General features: G+C 41.7%; 1 protein-coding gene across 3 annotated transcripts in view; it reads right to left on the bottom strand.

The window, feature by feature from the left end:
• Positions 1–23,842, bottom strand: part of Znf318 (zinc finger protein 318) — a 51,218-nt gene that overhangs the window by 17,695 nt on the left and 9,681 nt on the right. For 2 of the 3 annotated variants that reach the window (XM_028766531.1, XM_028766530.1), the window contains exons 3-7: positions 20,948–21,587; positions 18,270–19,721; positions 15,288–15,387; positions 12,262–12,563; positions 9,120–9,320 (exon numbers count right to left, since the gene is read on the bottom strand). In XM_028766531.1, the coding sequence (XP_028622364.1) occupies positions 9,120–9,320; positions 12,262–12,563; positions 15,288–15,387; positions 18,270–19,721; positions 20,948–21,587 (2,695 nt within the window). Of the gene's footprint in view, positions 1–3,550; positions 7,686–7,929; positions 8,049–8,561; positions 8,662–9,119; positions 9,321–12,261; positions 12,564–15,287; positions 15,388–18,269; positions 19,722–20,947; positions 21,588–23,842 lie in introns of those variants that run through there. The other variant, XM_028766529.1, reaches the window with a different exon arrangement.

A 23,842-nucleotide genomic window follows, 5' to 3' on the forward strand; every position in this document is an offset into this window, starting at 1 on the left:
TAGAGATAAAATGATAACTATGTTAAATACTTCAACATAAGCATACACATTTATGGGTATTTTCTTCCAAGTGTGTATGGGTCAGGATATCTGGATACTGGTTATTTTTTATGATTATAAACTCTAAAAATTGTACTGTCCATGAGACTATTAATGTATACAGAATTAAAATTATATAAGCAAGTCAGATATGTTGGCATATGCCTGTAGTCCTGACCCTTGGGAGGTAAAGGCAGGAAAACTTTTGCAAATTTAGGTCTAGCCTTTTCTGCACAGTTAATTCTAGGCCAGCCTGGGCTAATGTAAAAAGCTGTCTTAAAAACACACACATACACACACACACACATCACACAAGACCAAAATGAAAGTAAATAAACATAATTGCAAAGTCAAGCTCTACCTAGTCCCAATGGATCAATGGATAGATGTACAAAGTACTCCTGCACCTAAGGCTCAGGGAATATGTGGAGAGGGGGCAGAAAGCCAGAGGACCAGAGAGTTTGCTGTGAGTGTGTCTCCTAGTAATGTCAGGAGGTACCCCATAAAGTCTCACCATCGGACTGCCTAAACATCAGCTGACCAAAAAAGACACCAACAGACACACTTCTGAGGCTTCAATTTACACAAGAAACTACAGGAATACAAAGAAACAGTCTTCTCCAGAGAAGAGCACATCAGTTGATTATCCAGTATAAATTGTCAGCCCTGAAAACATACATGCAAGTGACAACACTGTATCAACTGAACAGGTTACAGTTAGACATATATATTCATGCAATAACAAGTAATGAAAAAGTGGGGCTGGAGAGATGGCTCAGCGGGTAAGAGCACTGACTGCTCTTCTAGAGGTCCCGAGTTCAATTCCCAGCAACCACACGGTGGCTCACAACCATCTGTAATGGGATCTGATGCCTTCTTCTGGTGTGTCTGCAGAGAGCAATGGTGGACTCATATACATAAAATAAATAAATCTTAAAAAAAAAAAGAAAAAAATGGGCCTTGAATTTGAAACAGAGCAAGGAGGGGTTTGGAATGAGAAAGGGGAAGGGAGAAATGTTTTAACTATAATCTTGAAAAGAAAAAGAAATTCTCTGAAAGGACCACATAGGTATTCATGCTACATTGGGCTAAACAGTCACTAGTTATACAAATATATGAACAGTCACCTCTCTCTTCTCTTAACTGCTCCATACTATCCTGAGCATCCTTCCACTTACCCTCCCCATCCCCCCCACTGTAATTATATCTTGTATGTCTGTTTTCTTCAGTCCCAGAAACTGACAATCAGATAAGACATATTTTTGCATGCTTTATTCTCAAAACCTTTTTTTTTTTTCTTTTTCGTTTTTGAGAGACGGAGCAGAACGGTTATGTGAGAGGACTTTACTATATTGCTCAGTAGTGTTAGCAGACAGATCACTAGAGTATTACAGGCTCTGTGAGACCAGTTATAAATAGGGAAAAGATGGCATATATGGCAGGAAAAAAAAAAACATTCACAAAGCATAGGGGACTTTCCGAGAATAACTTACAGGAACTGGGTAAAAGTAGGCACTTGTCCATACTTAAACACTGCTTTTAATTTCTCACTACTAAAATCATCCAGTAAAAAAACTGTTTAGGGGGAAGGGGAGAACTAAAGAGATAGCTCAGTGGTTAAGAGCATTAGCTGCTATTCCAAAGTATCTGGGTTCAAGTCCCAGTACCCACGTGGCAGCTCACACCTGTCTGTAATCCTAGGTCTGGGGCTTCTGACACAGTCACACAGACATACATGCAGGCAAAACACCAATGAACATAAAAATAAAGAAAATACTTGTTCTTGACTTAAACATAAATCTATTGCAACAAAGCCTGTGTAAAAGACCAGAGTCCATTCCTAACCTCCAAGGTAAAACTTTTTAAAAAATCTTATTTTTTTAAAAGATTTATTTTATATATACATGAGTACACTGTAGCTGCCTCCAGACCCACCAGAAAAGGGCATCAGATCTCATTACAGACGGTTGTGAACCACCATGCGGGTGCTGGGTATTGAACTCAGGACCTCACTGCTGAGCCATCTCTCCAGCCCCATAATCTAACTTTTAGTACTGTGATGAGATAAACCTTAAATGTCTAAGTAGCAGCTACTGGACTAGAGCTCTGCACTTATTTTCACTTGGCTTCTCTGGATGGCTCCAAAGCTAGATGCCACTCATCAAAGGGCAATGGCAGCACTTCCTGAAAAGTGTCCTAAGAGCTGTTCCCTCTGCTGGTTTAGGGTAGAGTTGAAGAATGCCATCCCTTCAACTCTTAGAAGGGACTATTCTAGAGGAAATCCTAGATGTATAGACAACTTGGGAATAAGCCCTGAAGCAGTCTGAACCTGTAAGGAAAGGTAAGGCTCCACGCTGGCTGCCTGTGGTAGGTCCGTCCTCCTTAGATATCGCCTTGTCTCTTCCTACTCCTCTAAGTAGCCCCTCCTAACCTAGAGGCTCATTTCTTACTCGGAAAGGGAGTGAAGTTAAATCTAGGTATGATTAATCCCTCTCCCCAAAAGAGTAGTAGAACTGAGGCCTGAAAGTCAGTACAAACTGGCATTTAAATTTATTTTTCCTTAAATTCCCATAGATAACTTCCTACAAGAAGAAAGGAGTTTTCTGAAGAAGTGATCTCTTTTGAAACCCACTAGAGTTTAAGCTTTTCTAAGAGCAATATTTGAGTCACTCTATGGTTTCTAGACCAAGAGTACACTCAACTCATACTTTAGCTTAAGACAACCCCAGGAATGGTATGTAGATGTGCTTCCCACTGAAGTCTGATGGCCCAAGTCCAATCCCCAGAATCAACTCCACAAAGCTGTCTTCTGACATCCATGTGCATGCATTCTCACACTCACATGTTTGATTCTGAGATGAATTATTCTTTAAAGGAATAAAGATAACATGCCAACTAGAACGCAATGATGTAAAGCAACTCATCCAAAACCATGGCAAAGGAAATGGCTGAGACAGTCAAGGATGTCGGTCTTTCACACCCGTGCGTGTCCTTTCACAACAAAGGCCAGGACTTCTAAGTTGGAATTAATTAAGACTCTAGAAAAACTAAATATTCTCACCAAACTTAATCTAGGGGTTCTGTAGATAAGGAAAGGGGGCAGGAATTCTGCAGAAAGGACTTGAAGGCATACTGAGGAGCAGGTGGAGGCTGGCTCTGTTCAAGTTTCTGTTGACCCAGGTTACACACAGCTGACAAAGGAACAGCAGAAGGAAACTGGAACAGTGTAGAAACCCTGAGACCTGAGCTCTCTGACTCCCAAAGGCAGCCCACCAAGCACCTGAATGTCCTTCTGGAGCTCCACTTCCAGAAGCGCCTAGGGGGAAGCCAAATTTCCTTCACACTCAGGCAGCACAGGGTAGACTGTACAATCTCTGATTCTGATGAGAAGGAAGTGGCTCTGGAGAAGGACAGCTGCAGGCTAGGGTGCACAGCAGGACAACCGTTTACTATTTTAGTTTCTTTTGAAGCTCAAATTTGTGTGGTGTCAAGACAAACATACAGAAAGAAGTAGGAGATGAATACATTTATTCCAAAAAATTAACACATTAAAAATGGATTTAAACTTGTCCAAGCCAACTATTAAATTCTTTAATCTTTATTAAACAAAATGTACAACCCAAAGCATCACACTATGGCGGTAATAAGTTGGGTAAGGAGAGGTAGAGGGTTACATCTATGTTTGTGGAACAGAGTGAGTCCGATCCCAGTTTCAGATCTTCTAGAGTTCACGACAGAAATGGCTGATCGACAATTTAACATAAAATGTACTGGACCACAATATACTGAGCAAAGGTCATTTCAAAACTAGAAGTGACCTCAGAGACACAAATATTCCTGGTACTGAGCCAGGAATAAGCCTTACCGGTTTGTCTTCTTCCAAAACTGAGCCTGCCAGTTTTTCTTTCATTTACTGAGGCCATTTCCAAACAAGTCTGTAGGTGACTAGAACCATTTGAAGCAAAGGCGACAAAGTAAGGAGCTAATATGTCAGTGAGTAAAGTTAAAACAGCAGGCAGGGCTACTCACGCTGCATTCCTAACCATGTTAAGGCAGGCCCATCTGAATGAATGCAAACCTAAGGGAGGAACAATTCTTTCTTCCAAAGCTTTCCACTTCAGCAAGCTTTCTGGTGTTTCTTCCAGAGATCTGTCAGCTGCCCAGAAACGTAGGTAAGTATACAGCACAGCAATTGAAGTCAGCAGTCCCCCTCCCTCACATTCCAGAAATGGCAGCCTCAGAACCCAAATCAAAGAACACTTTGTGGTAAGCCAGATAGACAGTTGACTTTAATGACAAACAGAAAATAATTTGGCCAAAATTTTTTTAAAAAATTAACAGAAAATACTTTTTTTTTTTTTTACAGACATGTAGAGAAGTTTTTAAAACGTATTTTGTCTAGTATTTTAAAGGGAAAGGGGGAGACAGTATTTTTTAAGCTCCAATGAACATTTACTGTGATGATTCCAGAACTGAGATTGCCAACTAGTCCTGGGATCCAATTTCTAAAATCCAATGATTCATCCATTCAAGTTGTCCTGACTGTTATAGTCATAAACACTGGACCTTGTGTGGTCTGGGATGACATCAACTGCAGCTTCTTGTTCAGGCATTTCCTGAGGGCTCATATTGCCTCCAACTACCTCATCCCTTGATGGGGAGCCTGAGGCTGGAGTTTTTACCAAATTCAAAGCACTGTCATTGTCTTCACTTACTTGAGGAACTGCTACCTCTGAGACAGACAGATTTAGAATTTCTGGAGGTGGTGATTTCATCTCCAAGGAACTACACTTGAGAAAGTCACCTGGCTCAGAAAGTGGAGAACATGGTTTCTCTTTTGGAACTCCAGGTGTCCGTGTGACAAAATCAACAAGGTCTGGAAGGCAAGGAGATGGTCCAAGACCTGAAGGACTGACTGTTGTTGATTCCATTCTGAGTAAATCTTTCTGTAGAGGTGAAATTTCTTTTACTTCCTCAGACAACATTCCTCCAGCCAAGAGGTCAAGGGCCTGGTGTACTCTCTCACCTCCTAAGTCATGGTCAACATTTTCCATAGGGTGTCCAGTTTCCAAAGAGTTAGAGGTGATTCTCCCATTTCTAGAATTAGATGAGCTATGTGCACCCTCTGTTTCAAAATTAAGCACCGAAATTTTGGGAGATTCTAATGGAAAGCCAGAAAAAGATGGTACTGGTTCAATGTCACTGGGACTGGAAGGATTACACACTACAGATGACACAGAATTTTCTTCACACATTTTCTGTGACAGGGTAGTTGGTGACTTCCGTGTTTGTTCTATCTGACTATTGCAGAAATCGGCATGTATATCCCCCAGATTCCTCAGAGCTGCAAATCCCTCTACCTCTAAATGTGCAGCGTCTAGGTTTTCCACAACTTTGCTTTCTACTGTCACAGTTAGTTCTGGATGGGTACCTTGCAGCTTCACATCTTCCATTCCTGGTTCCTCTGGTCTCTCCCAAGTCTCTTCTTTCTTTGAACACATACCTGATCCAGCTGGGGACAGCAGAAGAAGTTCAGGCATGCCTTTTGGATTCTGGAGCAATGATGGAAATGAATCTATTTTTGTCCTTTTGGAAGGGAGAGACTGACTCAATTCAATGACTACTTTACTTGTATTTTCATGTCCTGTCATCAATCTGCTAGACTGTTCTGTTTCTTTGTCAACTGTTGACAACTTGGGTTGTTCTATTTCTCCTTCCCATGTACTTCTGTTGCCATGGTTTGACTTAGAATCTTCTATGCTGTTGGCACCTTCTTCTTCAGCTGCTACCTTTCCTTTCAGTTGAGTGTTTCTCTTCACTTCACTTTCTTGGCAATCCTCTGATTGGTACACCTCTTGGTTCTTGTTTTGGTTATCTATGAGGTTAATCTCTACCAACTTCTGAGTTCCATTGGCTTGACAGTGTTTATCTGACAGATTACAAGTTGAGTCTGTACCAGGTGGCCCTGGCTCTCTCAGGTCAAATTTGATTTTCCCCTCTGGAGGTCTATCCTTATCAGTGTTATTCTGGAAAGAACCAGAAGTCCACAAAACCAAAGTGTCTGTCTTTGAAGAAACCATTTCATAAGGCCTATTTTGGTATAATCTTGTCAGAGGCTGTAGGAAGCTATAGGTACTGTCTCTGGTTTTGGAGTCTATTTGATCTACAACAGACCAGTTCCCTGTGGACTCTAGACTTTTTGAAATAGGATTTTCAAGATTGCTGATTTCAGTAGCGGTGACCATAGCACTACCTTGAGGCAGGTCCTCTGGGGATATACTACTGTTCGAAGCAGAAGTGGAGGGGACATCTGAGCTTTCTGTTCTGGAAAGGCTGTTGCTTTCCCCATTGGCCAATGAACTGCTACTCAGCTTAGTCTCGTGGGCCCCCTTTCCACCGCTGCTGTAGAAGATGTCATACAGGTCCTTAGCATTGGCTGTGGCTAAGCACGAATTTCGCTTTTCTAATTTTTTGGCCTGTTCACTGAATACACTTGAGAGGGGTGGTGGAGGCCGTACCAACATAGAGATTAGTGTCTGGTCCCAGTCACTCTCACTCACCCCAGGAGCTGTCTCATCAGAAGGAATTGCAGCTGGTTGTTCTGAAGCCATGAAGGCCACAGGCAACCCTGGGTTCAAAATGTTAGGACCTTGGAACCCAAACCTGAAGGTCTGAGATACTACCGAATTAGATTTTACAGGAGTTAAGACAACATTTGCTTGAGCAGGAGATGGGGCAGATAGCTGAGGTACAACCAGGGGTGGTGGAGGTGGGGGTGGAGGTGGTGGAGGTGGAGGTGGTGGCAGTGGAAGTAGAGCCAGCATTTGCTCAGGTACTTGGGATGGCTCATTCTTTTCAGTCAGTTCCACTTTTTCCTCTGGAGACCCTTTTAGAACCACCTCTTCTCCTCCAAAAGCTTTGGAGATGATATCTGGAGGCAAGAGAAGGTCTGCTGAAGACTCTTTAACCACTGGCAGAGGCTTGGGGGAGGCTCCAGAGGACTTGATGGACAGAAAGGTATTAAGAGGAGCAGGCTTGCTCACTGTGGCTGAGCCTGACTTGCGGAGGACTGTGGATGGGATGGGCAGGTTGGGTCGGATCTTAGTCTGTGTTGAAGTTGTAACCACAGGTGTCCAGGGACTGGTATGTGCAACGACAGTTTTTCCAGAAAGCTTGATTTTGATGGGCTTTGCCTTTCCGACTTCAGCTTTGCCTTCATCTCTGTCCTTGCTGGTTTCCACGGTGTCTTCCTTAGGGGCAACTGGGGTCACCACTGAACTTTTTTCTTCTTCTTTTTCTGGCTTCTTCCAACTGAACTTTCCAAAAGAAGATGCTATTGATGATTCCTTCTTTACTTCTTCTTTTACTTGAGGTTTGAGGCTAGCATTCTTTTTAATTTCACCTTTCTCAGGGGAATTCCCACCCTCAGAGAGTAGGTCCTCTAGTTCTCCAGAGGCTTTGTCATCTTCCTTTGCTTCTTTCACAATTTTTGCCTTTTTTTCTATCCTCTCCTCCTTTGGTTTCTCATTAAGTTTGCGTTTTAGCTCATTTTGTCTTCGTCGCTCTGTCTCTAGGACGACAGCCAAGCCAGCTTGGCGGTCCAGATTTCTTCGTTCTTCATACAATGGATTTTCTTCCACATATTTCTGGAAAGCGAAAATATAAAGGCTTAATAAGTTGTCAAACTGATATATAAGAGAAAATCTTGCCCCTTGCCATGGCTACAACTTATTTAAGAATAAATCACTGGAAAAATCTTTTCAAGAATTAGGACTGAGAACTTCCTAGTGTTAGATGGATGTGAAATGTTGGCCACTAATTCTGATACTGACGTGGTCAAAGGAATTAGTACAGAAAAGTGGGGAGTTCTATAGGGACTTCAAGACCAACCTTGTATTTTTCATTGTGCTGGTGACCCTTGACATGGTGTTCTCCAGAAATTGGATCCCCCAAAAATTCCTCACAAAGTTGGCAGTAAAACCCAGTGATAGGAATCAGAAACTCAGAGCCTAAAAGAAATAGAAAAGAGGAAGCAAGCCTTTTCCATCAAGGATGACAGAAACCAGAGGCAAATCCCATCACTATTTTGCAGTAAGATGACCATACCCACTTTGGAGTCAGAAGTGGCATTTAGATGAATCCCTAAGGTTTTACCTCTATGTAACTATTCTTTTTATGACTTGGGAACACTGCCTCTCCTGGTTAAAACAGTAGCACCCTATGCCAGATCCATTCCTTAAGGTCTAACATGTCCAAGCATCTTAGAAGAGGTTTAGAAACCATCCTCCTCAATAGTAAATTCACTTCATTACACGAGGAGAGCTCTCCTGTAGGTACTAAGTAAGTACTCCTGTAGGTACTAAGTAAGTACTCAGGGACCATCTCTACATGGAGCACTGACTACTTGTAAACAAAATTTTAAAGATATTCAACTTCTCAACTTACTTCTTAATAAAAACACTTAAAATGTATCTTAGTTGAATTAGATTTTAGTTGGAAAAACAGCGAGGGAGGAAGCTTACCTTTTGCAGGAACGGTTATCTTGTCAGTTCGCTTCCCAGTGTCTTGCTTAGCCTCACTCTGGGTCTTTGAAGCCCAAGGTCTGTTGTAGGGATCCAGTGTCTATTTGCAAGAGGCAGAGGTGCTCACACAACAGCACTAAAATCTCAATGACCCACTTTTCTCTCTTTTTCTTCCTAAGTATCAGACCAGGGAACCAGCAGTTCTTAGCTACCCACCCCCACCCACCAACTCTGCCAACTGTTTAAACGGAATCACCTGTGGAAAAGGTAAAAACACGTTAGCTCAAGTACTAAAAATGGATAAATAAAAATTCAGGTACTCAAGGAATCAAAAGAGAGAGAAGCCTCACTTACACTTGTATGGTGTTTAGTTATAGTAGGTCCCCTGAACTGAGCCCTGGGGATGGTATCTCCTTTGTTGTTAACTCTTGGCTCTTCGTTACGGGCTCCTGCCCTTTTGAGAATGTTTCATTTTCCAGCTTTGTAATGCAGATGGGAGCAGAGAGGTTGGAGGGAAATGAGGGTGATAGTAAAAACGACAGTGGTCAGGATACCTACCTGTGTGTGCTTCTTATTGTGCATATGGGTGAAGAAGTCAAACATGGTCCCACAGATGGTATTGCAGTCTTTGCACCAGTGATTGCCAGCATCATAATACTCATAAGCAGCAACAGGCTGATCAGACTGCTTAGCAGTGGATGGGAGGCTTTCAGTAGAACTAGGGCTCTTAATACAGGACTTTTCATTTGCTTTTGATTCCTAGAGAGAAAAACTACACTTATAAAAATTCAAGGCAGTCCAGATTTATCTACTCTCAAAAAAGCAGGTGGTCACGATCATACGAATCATGGCCACATGTCTAGTATATAATATAAAAATCTATGTAAGATAGGGAGAATCTTTTTTTTTTTTTTTGAACATGAAATGCTTTTTTATAGCATGTTTTACAAGAGGAGGGGGTAAGAGGGGTCAGGTGGTGAAAAAGTACAGAATCTTCTTGGCCTGTGCCTTGAAACATGTCATGGTCTATACGGTACACTGCCTTGAATTATGATCTACCTGCTGTTCTTCAGAAGATATGGTACACTGCTTGAGTTATGGTCTCCCTGCTATTCTTCAGAAGATATGGTACTCTGCTTTGAGTCTATCTGCAGTTGCCAAGCAGGATCTTGCAGTTGCCAAGCTTCAGGGGACATTGTGCAGGTGGGGAAAGGTAGGGGGTGAGGGTAAGGGCGAGGGTCCTGGCTTCTGGCATCTCCCCCTTCTCTGTTTAGAGAAGGCGTCTTATGATCAATCCCAACTATGTGAGTTTTGAATTTGGGTGTCTAATTATGGGGGGGGTCTTAGACAAGTTCACAACCCCAAAACATTGATGTGAGACGAGTCACATCGATGGTCGGAGGCTTTAGGCTGTCGACGATGGGCAACGTCAAGGGACCCCGAGGCGGGTGAAAGGAGGGTGAGAGCCCTGTCTTAGGCCATGTAGGCTGCACCCACTCCCAGCACCACGCACTCCTTTTCGGCTGCATTGGGTGGGCCCCTGGGAAGTGGACCTACAATAATCCCGTCATTGGGCTAACTCACAGCCATCCTAGTCCCTTGTAAATGTTCAAGTTACCAACCATTTGTCAGTTTGGGGTGATAGGGAGAATCTTAATAGAACCTATATTTAAAGACCAAGAAAATGAATTAGGCACTACAGTTCTCACATCAAGAATGCAACTACTGGGGTTGGAGAGATGGCTTTTAAGAGCACTGGCTGCTTTTGTAGAAGACTAGGGTTCAATTCCAGTAGTCATGTGGTGGCTCACAACTGCTTGTAACTCCTCTACTGGCCTCTGTGGACACTGTATGCATGTGGTGCACATACATACATGCAGGTAAAACTACATACACATAAAAAAAGAATTTTTAACCAAAAAAAATACATAGCTACTTACATATCCTTTAAATATATATTTTGAAGAATTTTAGAGATATTTTAGAAAAATTTCTCTAAAAGAATATCAAGATCATATGAGGTCAGTGAGATGATCTGATTAAGCTTAAGATGATGATCTGAGTTTAATTTCTAGAATCCATGTAAAGAGCTAGGTTTGGTGTCATACATAATATGTAATCCCAGCCCTCATAAGGTGAAATGGGAGGTAGAGAGAAGAGGCATGCCATGCTCATGGGCACCAGGTAGCCTGTAAATCAAAGCACAGCAGAAACATCAAGAGAGACCCTACCTCAAAAACAAAGTGGAAGGAGAGAAGAGACTCCTAAAACTGTCCTCTTATCACCTTGCACGTGCTATCACACACACACTCTCACACACACACACACACCCAAATAAATGTAACTATATATGTATATATACACACACATATATTATATATGTACATATACATACATTATATACACATACCTAAATATAATTATATATATATGTATAAAATGTATGTATATACACATATATATATATACACTGAAATAAATGTAGTTATATATAGGTATATAATATCTATTATATATATTATACACACACATATAAAATGTTTTTAAAGAGGATATTCAAGATTGTGGAAAGATCTGACTGCTTCAGAGAAAAGGAGCTGGAGAACAATGGTGGAAAAAGCTGGAGAACAGCCATGGGGAGGAGACATTTCACTATACCCTTTAGTAGATCCTGAATATACTACCTATGCAAACACTATGTTAAATTTAAAAATCAAACGATGACCAGAAAAGGAAACATAATGTAAAAGATAGTCAGCAAATTAAGAATATGAAGAAAATAATGAATAAGTCAAATCACTTTTTCTTTTGAGTCCTGGAAAGCTATTGTGTTGCACATGGATAAAGCAGACAGTATTTCCATGGAGTGATTGAAAGGAATAAGATCAAATATTCCTAAATTGCCTAAAAGTCACCAGTAGAAGTTAACACCTTTGAGTTAAGACTTCTATTTTTTTAGTGCATCGTGTGTGCCATGCCATGTGTTTGGAGATCAGAGGAGAACTGCTAGAGTCCGTTCTTGCCTTCTACCTTATTAAGACAAGATCTCTTTTGTTTCTGCTGTTATGATGTATTTACAGACAGGGTGGCCCTCTAGATTCCGGCTCATTCTTCTCTTTCTGCCCATCTCATCTCAGAAGTGCTGGATTTATAGACTCATGACACTGAATCGTACCTTTTATAGGCTCTGAGAACCGAACTGAAGTGATCCAGCTTCTATAAGTTCTACCTGCTGAGCCATCTCACACCAGCCTGAATTCTCTTTTAAAATGTAACTCCCGATAGTAAGCTATCAGTAATAAATGCTTCTATTTATGTGAACTAGTCACTAGGTTGGGAAGAGGCACTGAGGGAACGAGGACGTTGGTTAGATGAGTCACGGTGAACAGAGACAGAGAGGGATGCAGTGAGGCCTAGGTAAGGGTGCATACACCACAGTAACTAGCTGTGTGTGAAGACAGGACTGAGAACGTTGGAGCAGTGAGTGTGGTGGCACAAGCTTTAATTCCAGCACCTAGAGCTAAAGGGATGTCTGTGAGTTCAGGGCTAGCATGGTCTACATAGTGAGTCCCAGGTCAGCCAGAGCTATTTAGTGAGATCCTTTTCCAAAAACATATGTGAAAACCTCAAACAAACAAACACCAAAAAAACCCTCTGCAGCAGTCCATAGGGGGAAAATAACCGAAAAGTTGGTCATTACCTTGTTGTTAGAGGAAGAGTTTGAGGGTGACAACTCTTTTTCTGGGCTCTTAGATTTTTCTTTTTCAGGCTTCTCTGTAGACTCTTTACTGTCATTTGAAGATTTGGGGGATTTATCAAAGATGTCAATTCCCAAGATCTGAGCCACTTTGTCCAGTTCAGACTGCTTCTTTCCTGCTTCTTCTGTCTCTTTGTGTAGCTGTGCAATGTCCTTCACAATACCGTCCTGAAGCCGGCTCAGCTCCGTCAGGAGCGGGTCCTTGTGACCATCCTTCTCCCTTCGCTTCTTGCGCAGCATCTCCCCTGAGTGGTCAAGTGTTTACCAAAAGAAATCTAAGCAATGACAAACTAGGAGAATTCATTTTTTAAATTTATAAGTAGCAATCTATAGAGCTGTATGGTTACAAAATTATTTTCCACCAAAAACCTAAGAGCAAGTAATATTCTCTTTCCATATGGAGTGAACTTGAGAGACGTTTGGGTAAAGGTGAAAGGCAGGAGATCATATTCTCTTTTGTAAAATGACAGTCAGGTAAGGCTCTACAGGGAGGACCTCAGGGGCTCTGTAAACTCTCCCAGGTGACATAGGCAGGTTTGTATGTGTGTGTCTCCTACAAAGATTATTTGACTTTATCTAACTTAAGAACATTTTACCAGTTTCTGCAATGAGTTTATGCCTAATGTTGTTTCTTGTTTCAAACTGATTCATGGATCAACCCTTATGGAACAAAGTAAGTAAGCTTTTCATCTTAAGCAATACAGATTCTGACAGAAATAATTATCTTTTTATGTACTCTACTCTTTCATACTATTATCCAGTTGCAATATTTAGAAGCATTGTTGTTGTTTTTTCTTTTACTGCATATGCAAATTCTTAAAAGCACAGATGAAGAAACAGAAGAAATAGCAGCACTATCTGGAACCCCAGCACTTGGGACAGGACTATCAGGACTTCAAAGCCCTCCTGAGCTACACAGTGGATGTGTGGCTACTGTGGGCTACATGAGACCTTGTTTCGAAATACAAAACATAGAAACAACAATGCCAGGGCTGGAGAGATGATGGCTCAGCAGTTAAGAGCACTGACTGCTCTTCCAGAGGTCCTGAGTTTAATTCCCAGCAACCACATGGTGGCTCACAACCATCTGTAATGGGATCTGATACCCTCTTCTGGTGTGTCTGAAGACAGCTGTAGTGTATCTATATAAATAAAATAAATAATTAAAAAAAAAAAAAAGAAACAACAATGCCAGTCTGGTTTACAAATGGAGTTCCAGGACAGCCAGGGCTGTTACACAGAGAAACCCTGTCTCAAACAAACAAACAAACAAACAGAAAACACAAACAAAAGGAGGAGAGGGGAGAGGGTAACAGCATAGGAAGTAAGGTATCACAGCACACTGTAGGCTAAAGAGAAAGCTCTCCAAAGTGATGAGGGGACACAGAAAGGACATTACAGTCAACTCAACATGGTTCCCACCAGCTACATCTGAAAAAACTGAAGCATGGAAATAAATAATGACAAGGACAAATGATAGCCTACTATCACTGAATGAATATACACTCATACAAGTGACTAAACAAATTGGGGCAGGGGTTAGAAATTCCTCACTGAAGAAGAAACTGCACAACACAGAAGGAATAACAAAAATGGAAAAATCACTCAACAACCATCAATGCAAGTTTCTCAGGCTAGAAACATTAAAATGGTGGGAAGAAACTTTATGAGTGACTTTTACCACAGTCTCAAAGATTTCCCCTGAGAGACACTCCTGTCATGAACCTGGCATTCCTTTTGTCATAGTCATACAAAAAATGAATAAGCTAAAGTCAATCATTAACATCAGATAAACTAAAATTAAGAGATATTCTATAAAATACATGACCTTTTCTAAAATATCAAATTATGACTAGAAAGGCTCAGAAACTATTGTTATTAAAAGGTAAAGGATTAAAAGACTGACAACTGAATGTGATAAATAACCCTTCAATTTCTTTTTTTTTTTTAAAGGATAGTTATAAAACAATCAGCAAAATATAAATAAGATTGGTAGACTAGATAGTACAATTAATTTCCTAATTTAAAAAATCTTTTTGCAGCTAGGCATGGTGCTAGGCACACGCCTTGAATCCCAGTACTTGGGAGACAGAGGCAGGTAGATCTCTGTGAGTTTGAGGTCATCCTGGTCTACAAAGAGAGTTCCAAGACAGCCAGGGCTGATACAAAGAGAAATCTTGTCTCAACAACAACAACAACAACAAAAAACCCTAAACAAACTTTTTACATGTGTGTATGTGTGTGTGCATATTATTCACATGAGTGGAGATCAAAGGGCAACCTTGGGTTTTAGCCCTCATCTTCCAGTTTGCTTGAGATAGGGCCTCATCTGCTGCATACACCAGGCTTCTGGGGATTCTCTTGCTTCTTCCTCCCGTCTCCAGGTAGAAATGCTGAGATTATACATGTATGCTACTGGATCTAACTTTCTGTGGGTTCTGAGAACCTAAACTCAGACCCTCATACTTACTTTAGCCCTTAGCCCTAATTCTCTAGTTTAGATTAGTGTATTGCATACTTCAATTCTTGTTTGGAAATACATACTGAAGTTCTCAAGGGTATCATATCTACAACTTACTCTAAAGGAGTTCAGGAAAAATTACACACTTAGTGCCAGACATGGTACCCCAGCATTTGGGAGGCAGAAACAGGAGACTCCCTAAGTTCGAAGACAGCCTGGTCTACAAAGTGAGTTCCAGGACAGCCAGGGCTACACAGAAAAACCCAGTCTCATAAACAAAAGCAACAACAACAAATTACATACTCAAATACAAAGAGAGGAAGAGAGGGGCAGAGAAAGAGTAAGAACAGAAAATTTTAATAATTTGAGAGGACTACCCGAGTATTCTTTGCATGATTAGTACAACTTTTCTCTAGGTTTGTTTTCACTGATTCTGTCTAAGTACTAAAACCTCTCCACTTGAATCTACTACTCAACAAAGCAGCCATACAAATGAGTTGTCTGGTACCTTGTTGTTTATGGAGCCGCTCCAACTCAGTCCTAAGATAAAACATTTTCTTTTGCCGGGCTTCCTGTTCAGTTTTCAGTTTTTCTCTCTCTTCAATAACCTACAGAGTACAAAATGGAAGGAGTGTGATCTAAAGTTCCCAAAAAGGGCGGAAGGGTGAGGAGTCAGAGAGAGATAAGCTATACCTGCGTTAGACTATAAGATCACATGACTAAACGTCAAGATCATAGAGTTAAGACATTACGAACAGGACTCTATCATTGTCAGCTAGTTTTATTCCCTTTGAAAGTTAACTACAGCCCACATCTATGGGACCGTCTAATCTGATATCCTTGTGACTACCAAAACCATACAACATATACTTAGCAGCCGGGCAGTGGTGGCGCACGCCTTTAATCCCAGCACTTGGGAGGCAGAGGCAGGCGGATTTCTGAGTTCGAGAGTTTGAGGCTAGCCTGGTCTACAGAGTGAGTTCCAGGACAGCCAGGGCTACACAGAGAAACCCTGTCTTGAAAAACCAAAAAAAAAAAAAAATATATATACTTAGCAGACCAGAAGTTTTCATCAGTTCAAATGCTAAGAAGCCAGCCAGTGGTGGCACACACCTTTAATCCCAGCACTTGGGAAGAAGAGGCAGGTGATCTCTGTGGGTTTCAGGCCAGCCTGGTCTATAAAGCAAGTTCTAGGATAGTCAGGGCTGTTACAAAACAAAGCAAAAACAAAAATAAAAATAAAAACACACACCTTATGTATCTACATCCACAGTGGAACCTGGTACCTGTGTTCCTGGGCCATGACACTCACTCCAGTTAAAAAACAAATTATTCCCTTTGAAAATTGTGTTTTTGTGTTGACTGGAGTCCCTCAGCTTCCAACATCTTCCTTTTCTACCTAGCTAGCACTTATGCTTGAATCTTAGACTTAAAGCCCAGTGTAGTGGCATGCTCCTCTAAATCCTAGCACTCAGGAGGCTTTTGCAAAAGGACTGCTGTAAGTTCAAGGTCAGCTTGGTCTATATAATAAGCTCTAGGAAAGCTAGGGACACAGAGTAAGACCTAGCCTCAAAACAAAACACCTTCACCCAATGTTCAAATGCCTGCGCAAAGAAGCTTTGTAGTCAAAGTGACATTTTATTCAAATACAAGTTCAAAACCAGAATTTAATCCTCTTCTTCAGAACTATACTACTAAAAAAGGTTTCAAGCAGAAAGTACCTACAGCCACTGACAGCACTGTTGGATAGACTCTGAACCCAGGTGGAAACATAAAGGACTGAAATGTGGATCTGAGTGACTTGTATTAGCTGTATTATATAGTTCATGTTAGTTAAACGTCACAACATTTTCTCTTATTTCACAGTGGAAAAAGTGATCAACTCTCTTGGGGCTAGAGAGGCTCAGCAGTTCCGAGCAGGCACTGCTCTAGTAGAGGACCTGAGGTCATGTCCTAACACCCACATCAGGTGGCTCACAGCTGCCTGTAACTGTAGTTCCAGGGCATCCCACATTCTCTTCTGGACTTGTTGGGCAGCTGTCCACATGTGCACAAGTTTATATACAGACAGGAACATATATACATACAAAATTAAAAATAAGTCTTGGGGCTAGAAAGGTGACACAGTGGTTAAAAACACTGACTGTTCTAGAAAACCTGTGTTCTGTCTATTCATAGCACCTACATAGTGGGTCACAACTGCTTATAACTCTACAGTCCAGAGGCTCTGATGCCCTCTTCTGGTCTCTAAATACCAGGCACAAATATAGTGTACAGACATATATACAGATAAACATACATATAAAATAAATAAATTCTTAAATTAAAACTAAAAGGAATTTTTAAAATAAAACCAAGGTCACACAAGTCAGAGTAAATTTAAAATACAGATACAGATTATGAATGGTGGCATACACATTTCCCAGAACCCAGGAGTCAGAATCAGGTAGGTCCTTTGAGTTAGAGGTTAGTCTAGTCTACATAGAGAGTTCTAGGCCAGCCAGGAATATATAGCAAGACCCTGGTCTCAAAATAAACAAACAAAAAACAGATATAGCTGTCCTAAATTTTATGATCTTTTAACTATGTTACTACCAGCTAACGGAAAAAAAAAAGCAAATATGGCTTGTCTTTAATAGGCAAATGAGAAAAGCCATGTATTATCAGCCCTGATTTAGTGTAAGCTCTTAAAGAGAAAGTGCTCACTGTTGGAGAGAGGGCTCAGCAGTTAAGAGCACTGGCTGCTCTTCCTGAGGTCCTGAGCTCAATTCCCAGCAATCACATGGTGGCTCATGAGCATCTACAATGAGATCTGATGCCCTCTGCTGGGACATAAGCAACCGTGCAGACAGAAATACACATCTATGCTTACATAAATAAATCCAAAGAAAAAGAATTTAGAGTGTTACCCTCACACCAATTTTTCAAGCTTACCTTTAATCCCAGCACTTGGGAAGCAGAGGCAGGCAGATCCTGTGAGTTCAAGGCCAGCCTAGTCTACAGAGTAAATTCCAGGACTAGGACTACACAGAGAAACCTTATGGGGGGAGGGGGAACACTCAGTCTCTAAACTTTTTTTTCCTTAAAGTTTTGTCTTCATTGAAAGTTAAGACTGTTAATGAAACTTAAGGCTGAAGTTCAAAATATTTGAATACCATTGAAAATTAAAATGTTTTTGTCTTCCAAGAATTAAATTTCTTTAAAATGGATAAAAAAGACTGTAAGGTACTTTAAGGTTCGAAGTTTCTACCATCAGTATCTTCAGACCATTCGTGAAAGAAAAATAAACAAAAAGGCTAGCCATCACAGCAGGACCTAATGATCAGATTTTTTGTTTGGCTCTGACAAAACATGAGGAGCTCACAGGAGCAATGACATACATTACTTAGATAACAATGCAAACCACCAAAAAATAAACACCTTACAAATGTTCACCCCTCTCTTATAAAATAGCAAACTAAAACATGAGATGCCCAGAGCTGATATTCACCTTCTGCTTCTGGGAGGCACGGTTCTTCTCATCAGAGATCTTCTTTGGATTATATCTTATGAGTGATGGAATGGACACCCGAACAGGAATCCGTTTCACAGAAATCGACCCTAGAACTGGTATTTCTTGTTTAGGCTTCGTAGGAGTCACAGTGGGGATCACCCGGAGATTGGGCCGACTACTCCGAGTAGCTTGTCTGGTTGCTGGCATTAGCCTGTGTGGGTCAGATGAAGGCTGGCCTGGTGGCTGAGCGGCAGGATACAGAGGCCACCTTGAGGCTGCATATGCCATGTAGTGTCTGTAAGCATCAAAGGAGGCAGAGGGGATGACAGATCCCTGGTAACTTGGAGGTATCTGAGCTGCAGCAAACTGAGAAGCCCTTGGTATATGAAACTGAGATAAAGCAGCAGAGTGAGACAGTCTAATTGGGGTAGATGGGGCTGATGGCAACATGCACCGAACAGCAACCGACGACTGAAACCCACTGCCAACTACCTCTGGTCCTGAACCATGACTCACTGGATGGTCAGACTTTAGGAATGGAGGGCTATTTTTTGTGTGCAGGTAAGGATCCACCGGGGAAGCTGGGTGTGGATGAGAGCCTTCTGGGGACTGAGTATTTTGATGTGCCTCCCTACTCTCTGGTCTATGAGGATCTGATGAGCGCCAATCAGTTGTGAAACTGTGGTCAACTGAGGAACATCGGTCAGCTGAAAAGTGTCGGTCAGCAGACAAGTGTCGGTCAGCTGACGAACGTCGATCAGCTAAGGGGCGTGATGATGGCTTTTTGCCATGAAGTCTCTCCTGGGTGCGTGCAGCCAATTTACCAATTTCTGCTACTCCAATATCCAGCCCTATGGTCTTAAGCAAGTCATGAATTTTGGCATATTCTGGATTGCTTTCTTCTAGTGATTCTAGCTTTACGGCTGGAGTTGAGGGCAGAGAGTTTGCCTTCTGTCTCGTACCTGTACTCTTAGGGTCCTCCAGGGACTTAGGTGGAGATTCTGATTTTATATCCTCCTCTTCATCCCCATAGAGAAATTTCTCTTCATCTTCAATATCAGGGAAGCTACGTCTTCTTTTTTCCTGTGTACTGGTAGGATCAGCCAACATGCTCAGAATTCGAGAAAAGCCACTGCCATCCTGGCTAGCTCTCTCATGGGGCAGTAAGAAGTCTGTCTGTTGCTCAAGTCCCTCAGCCTTCAAATCCAATTTTTCCTTAAAGCACAGAAAACTGTCAAATTTTTCACTGTTGTCTTTAGGTATCTCATGGAGGGGACCCCACTGGTATAGGTTACTCTGGGGTTCCTTCAGGTCAGCCTCCACTGTAGTCCTCTTGTTTTCAATCTCTGAAGTAAAAGCAGCAATAGCACCACTTAGTGGAAGAGGTGAATGTTCAGAATAAAGAGGGCGGTCCTCACTGGAGCTGGTACCACTAGAAAAGCTCTCAAGCTGCAAATACAAACATGCTCATTTAGCATTTAGAGGAATCATAGAGCACTAGCTACTGAGATAAACATTTTTTGAATCGGGGAGATATGTATAGACAAAAAGAGAAGTGATATTAGCTAAGTTCAAAAAACAAGTCCTCTCTTCAATGGTCTCTGTTAGAGAAGGAGAAAGAGGAACTCAGTAACTGAGTGGTCTTTACCCATGTGCTTTTTACCTTATTAAGGAATTTGAATTCAAAAGGATTTTAGACATTTTCCCTAGCTTTTTTTCCTTTTATTTTTTGTTTTAAGAATTGTATTAATTATTGTTGTGGTGGTTGTGGGAGTGAGAGGTGTCTGACAGGAGTACGATGTGTGAGAGGGGAGGGGAAGGTGTGTGAACACATGGACACACATGACCAGTGTATGTGTGGGTGAGGGAAGGGAAGGGGAGGGGAGGGGAAGGGAGAGGTAGGTGAATGTGCAGACACACAGATGAGCACTGTATATGTGTGACTTTTCAGGAGTTAGGTTCTGGGAATCGAACTCCTGTCATCGGGTCTGCCCCAGCCCGGTTGCTGAGGGTCTGACTATGTGGCTCCACTGACCTTTACTCAGTGTGCTCTAACAGGCCTTGACTCCTCTTGTCCTAGTCCCTCCGGACATACCATCCCATCCAACTTGTTTTCCTATCAACTGATGACCAAAAGAAAAACCACACAAGTCAGACTACTCTGGAGACACGAGACTCTAGAACGCTAACTAACCGGCCTCCTTCTGCCTCTCTAAGTGCTTCAGTATTTGCTCAGAAGCCTTTAGTCAAATCAGTACGCTTGCCTGGCCGTCTCTTCATAGGAAGGAAAAAGAGTGTCAAGACCAGGAATATCATGATTTCTCTAAAATGCACACAGGAGGTTGATGGTCTGAAGACAGACTCATTTCATTTCTAGTCTAATGTCCTTCAACTCATAAGCTGTCTTCTTCTAAAGAGATGGAAAAAAATCAGGATTATTTTCTCCTTTTGCCCTCAAGCTTTGTTTCCAAGAAATTCACATTCAAAGATTGCTATAGATCTATTCAACTTAAAGAGGGAAAAAAATCAAGGCGGATACTCTCCAAAATGTATTTTAAAAGCAATCTGGCAACAGAAGTCCTAGTTGATGCACCATGAGCCTACAGTTTAGTCTGAGAACCGCCGTTAGGCCTATCAGTGTTAGTACAGCAATGCTACACAGACTACCAACAGACCTGCAAGGAAGGCTTCACGTCCACTTCGATTCGTTTCTTCAGAATGGACTTCTTGGGCATCACAGGTATTTCCTCAGGCCGTTGCAAAGAATATCCAGGCTCTGATGGTGTTAGGACACCTGACAACCCAGGGATGGAACAGCCAGTCTGATCATTATCAACACCCACCAGCTCTTGACTCAAGTTCCTACTTTGCTCCTCCTCCTCTCGCTTGCGCCTGGCAAGGTCCAGTTCTCGAAACTCAGGGTCTAGAAACCTAGGGGTTGGGCTGCTTCTTCGCTGTCGATAGTTCCGAGTCCCAGACATAAGACTTGAGTGGTCCCCTCCAGTGCTGTGTGCCTTCTCGGTGTCATCATAGCGAGGCCTCTTGGCCTCCCGGCTTCTTTCCTCAGACCGTGTACAATAGGAGGAGCTTTTAAGTTTGTCTCTATTACGTTCTGTCCCCCTCAACAGTTCATCATGACAACTGCTTTGAGGACTATACTCAGATCGATGCAGAAAAGTTTCTCTTGTTCGGTAATCCTCATCAAGTTGTCCCAAGAAGGGACTATGTGGCCCTTCCTCCCGAGAAATGTATCGTTCAAGTCCCCGAGAGCACTGGGAGCTTCGAGCGAAGACAGAATCATCAGTCAGGTCATCCCTGAGGAAAGACACAATCGACACTGAATATACTGAACTTGGAGAAATGCCACACAATGCTAAGATAATATAATTTAGGAAGTGGGCCATAGAATTCTTAAAGCAAAAGTAAATAATTATGAAATCCAAAAAAAGATTATACATGGAATGTTTGCTCTCCCTTTCTCAGGGACAGGAAATGCCACAAGCAGCTTTAGACTCTAATCAAGAGGTGCTACTACTAGTACATCTAACAGAATTCTTAGGCTAATTACTTTTAAATTAGTCTGAGGACACAGAATACCACACACACTAGAGTTCAGGAGATACAAAACCATCACAAAGAGGCTAGAAAAACGATTCACCAGCTAAGAGTGCATACTATCTTCTACAAGACTCAAGTTTAGCTCCAGGACCCATGTTCAATGGCTTACTCCAATTTTAGGAGATTGGACAGCCTCTTCAGAATATGAGGATGTTTGCATTCACATGAACATACTCACACAGAAACACATATACACACATAACTGAAAAGTAAAAATAAACCTTAAAAAAAATCACAGAGAGTCCTAATTGATACTTGACTTGCTAGAGCAGATAGAGGAGCCTACACCTGTAATCCCAGCACCAGGGAGGCAGGTGGATCTGAGTTACATGGCTACAAACTGAAACACTTGTCTTTGAAAAACAAAAAAACCAAACAGACTGGAAAGACAGCTCATTGGTTAAAAGCACTGGATGTTCTTCTAGAGGACCTGGGGACATGGGTTTGGTTCACAGCACCCATGTGGCGGTTCACAATCTTCTATCTGTCACTTCAATTTAAGGGGATCCAACGCCTTCTTCCAGGCTGCTCCTCAGACACCATGCATGCCCGCAGTACATAGACACACACTCATACACATAAATGTAAAATTTAAAAGCAGTAACAAAAAAACCTGACTAGCTAAATTCAAGCTCTTTGTCAGGACTAGCAGCCCCGGCATTACCTGGGAATGTATTAAACACTAGTCATTTTAAGCAGACATGATGTCGAGCATCTGTAATACTAGTGAGGGTACTGAGTTAGTTCAGAGCCAATCTGGACTCTAGCGACTTTTGAGGACAGACTGGCTAGAGGACACTAACTCAAAAACAAAACAGAAGAACAAAAAAGAAATACAGATTCTTAGGCTCTATCCCAGGCCTACTGGACTAGAGTTTGAACTTTAATGAGATTTCCAGGTGATTTGTATGACTTTAAAGTTTGAGAAACAACATTTAAGACAATGACTTTCAAGCTTTATTCCATGGTTTAGGGTTGTTTCTTTTTCTTTCTTTTTTTTAAAGATTTATTTATTCATGTATATGAGTACACCGTTACTGTCTTCAGACACAGCAGAAGAGTTAATCAGATCCATTACAGATGGTTGTGAGCCACTGTGTGGTTGATGGAAAACTGAACTCTAGAAGAGCAGCAGCCAGTGCTCTCACCTCTGAGCCAACTCTCCAGCCCTAGGGTTGTTTCTTAATCTGTTTAGCTTTCCTTAGCTGTGCAGGGGATAGAATCTGAGCCTCCACACCTAACAGGTAAGTACTTGTCACTGAGCATCTGTATTTCCAGCCTACAGAGATTCTACAAAGCACACAGGAACTTCCTAAAGGAAGATGGTAGGAAAGCAAAGAGGCCCTAAACTCCCCACTCATCTCAGTCAGACCCGTCAGAACTTCATGTCTACACACTCAAGCCTGACCTATTTCTCCTGGGGAAAAAGTTTCATTATAAGAATAACTAAGAAATGTTTGATCACGTTCCTTCCTGCCTTGCCTGGATTACTATAGGACTCAGAAATAAGTGATGTTCTGGCTCACTGTGTATTTTTATTGTTCAGAAATACAAAGGTCTCAGACCTTTGCAGCATAAAAATCAAAATTCAGGTTGAGGTAGTTTTCTTTCTAGCCCAGAGGCAGATAAAAAAATTAGCCATCTGGCAGCACTATGGCCACAGAGCTTCTAAGACCTCAACCGCGAGGATTCTGATATAAATTGTAGATAGAAATAAAGGTCCTCTAGGATTTTTAGTTCTGTTTTCCAAGACAGGGTTTCTCTGTGTAGCCTTTGCTGTCAAAGAGCTAGCTTTGTAGAACAGGCTAGCCTCAAACTCATAAGAGATCTGCCTGCCTGTCTCTCAAGTGATAAGATTAACTATGTATGCCACCACTGCCCAGCTACTCTAGGATTTTTTGAAACTGCATTAAAATTTGTATGTGTACATGTCTGTATGTATTTGGGCATAT

This window comes from Grammomys surdaster, unplaced genomic scaffold (genome assembly GCF_004785775.1).
Source record: "Grammomys surdaster isolate TR1022 unplaced genomic scaffold, NIH_TR_1.0 169, whole genome shotgun sequence".
Classification (NCBI taxonomy): domain Eukaryota; kingdom Metazoa; phylum Chordata; class Mammalia; order Rodentia; family Muridae; genus Grammomys; species Grammomys surdaster.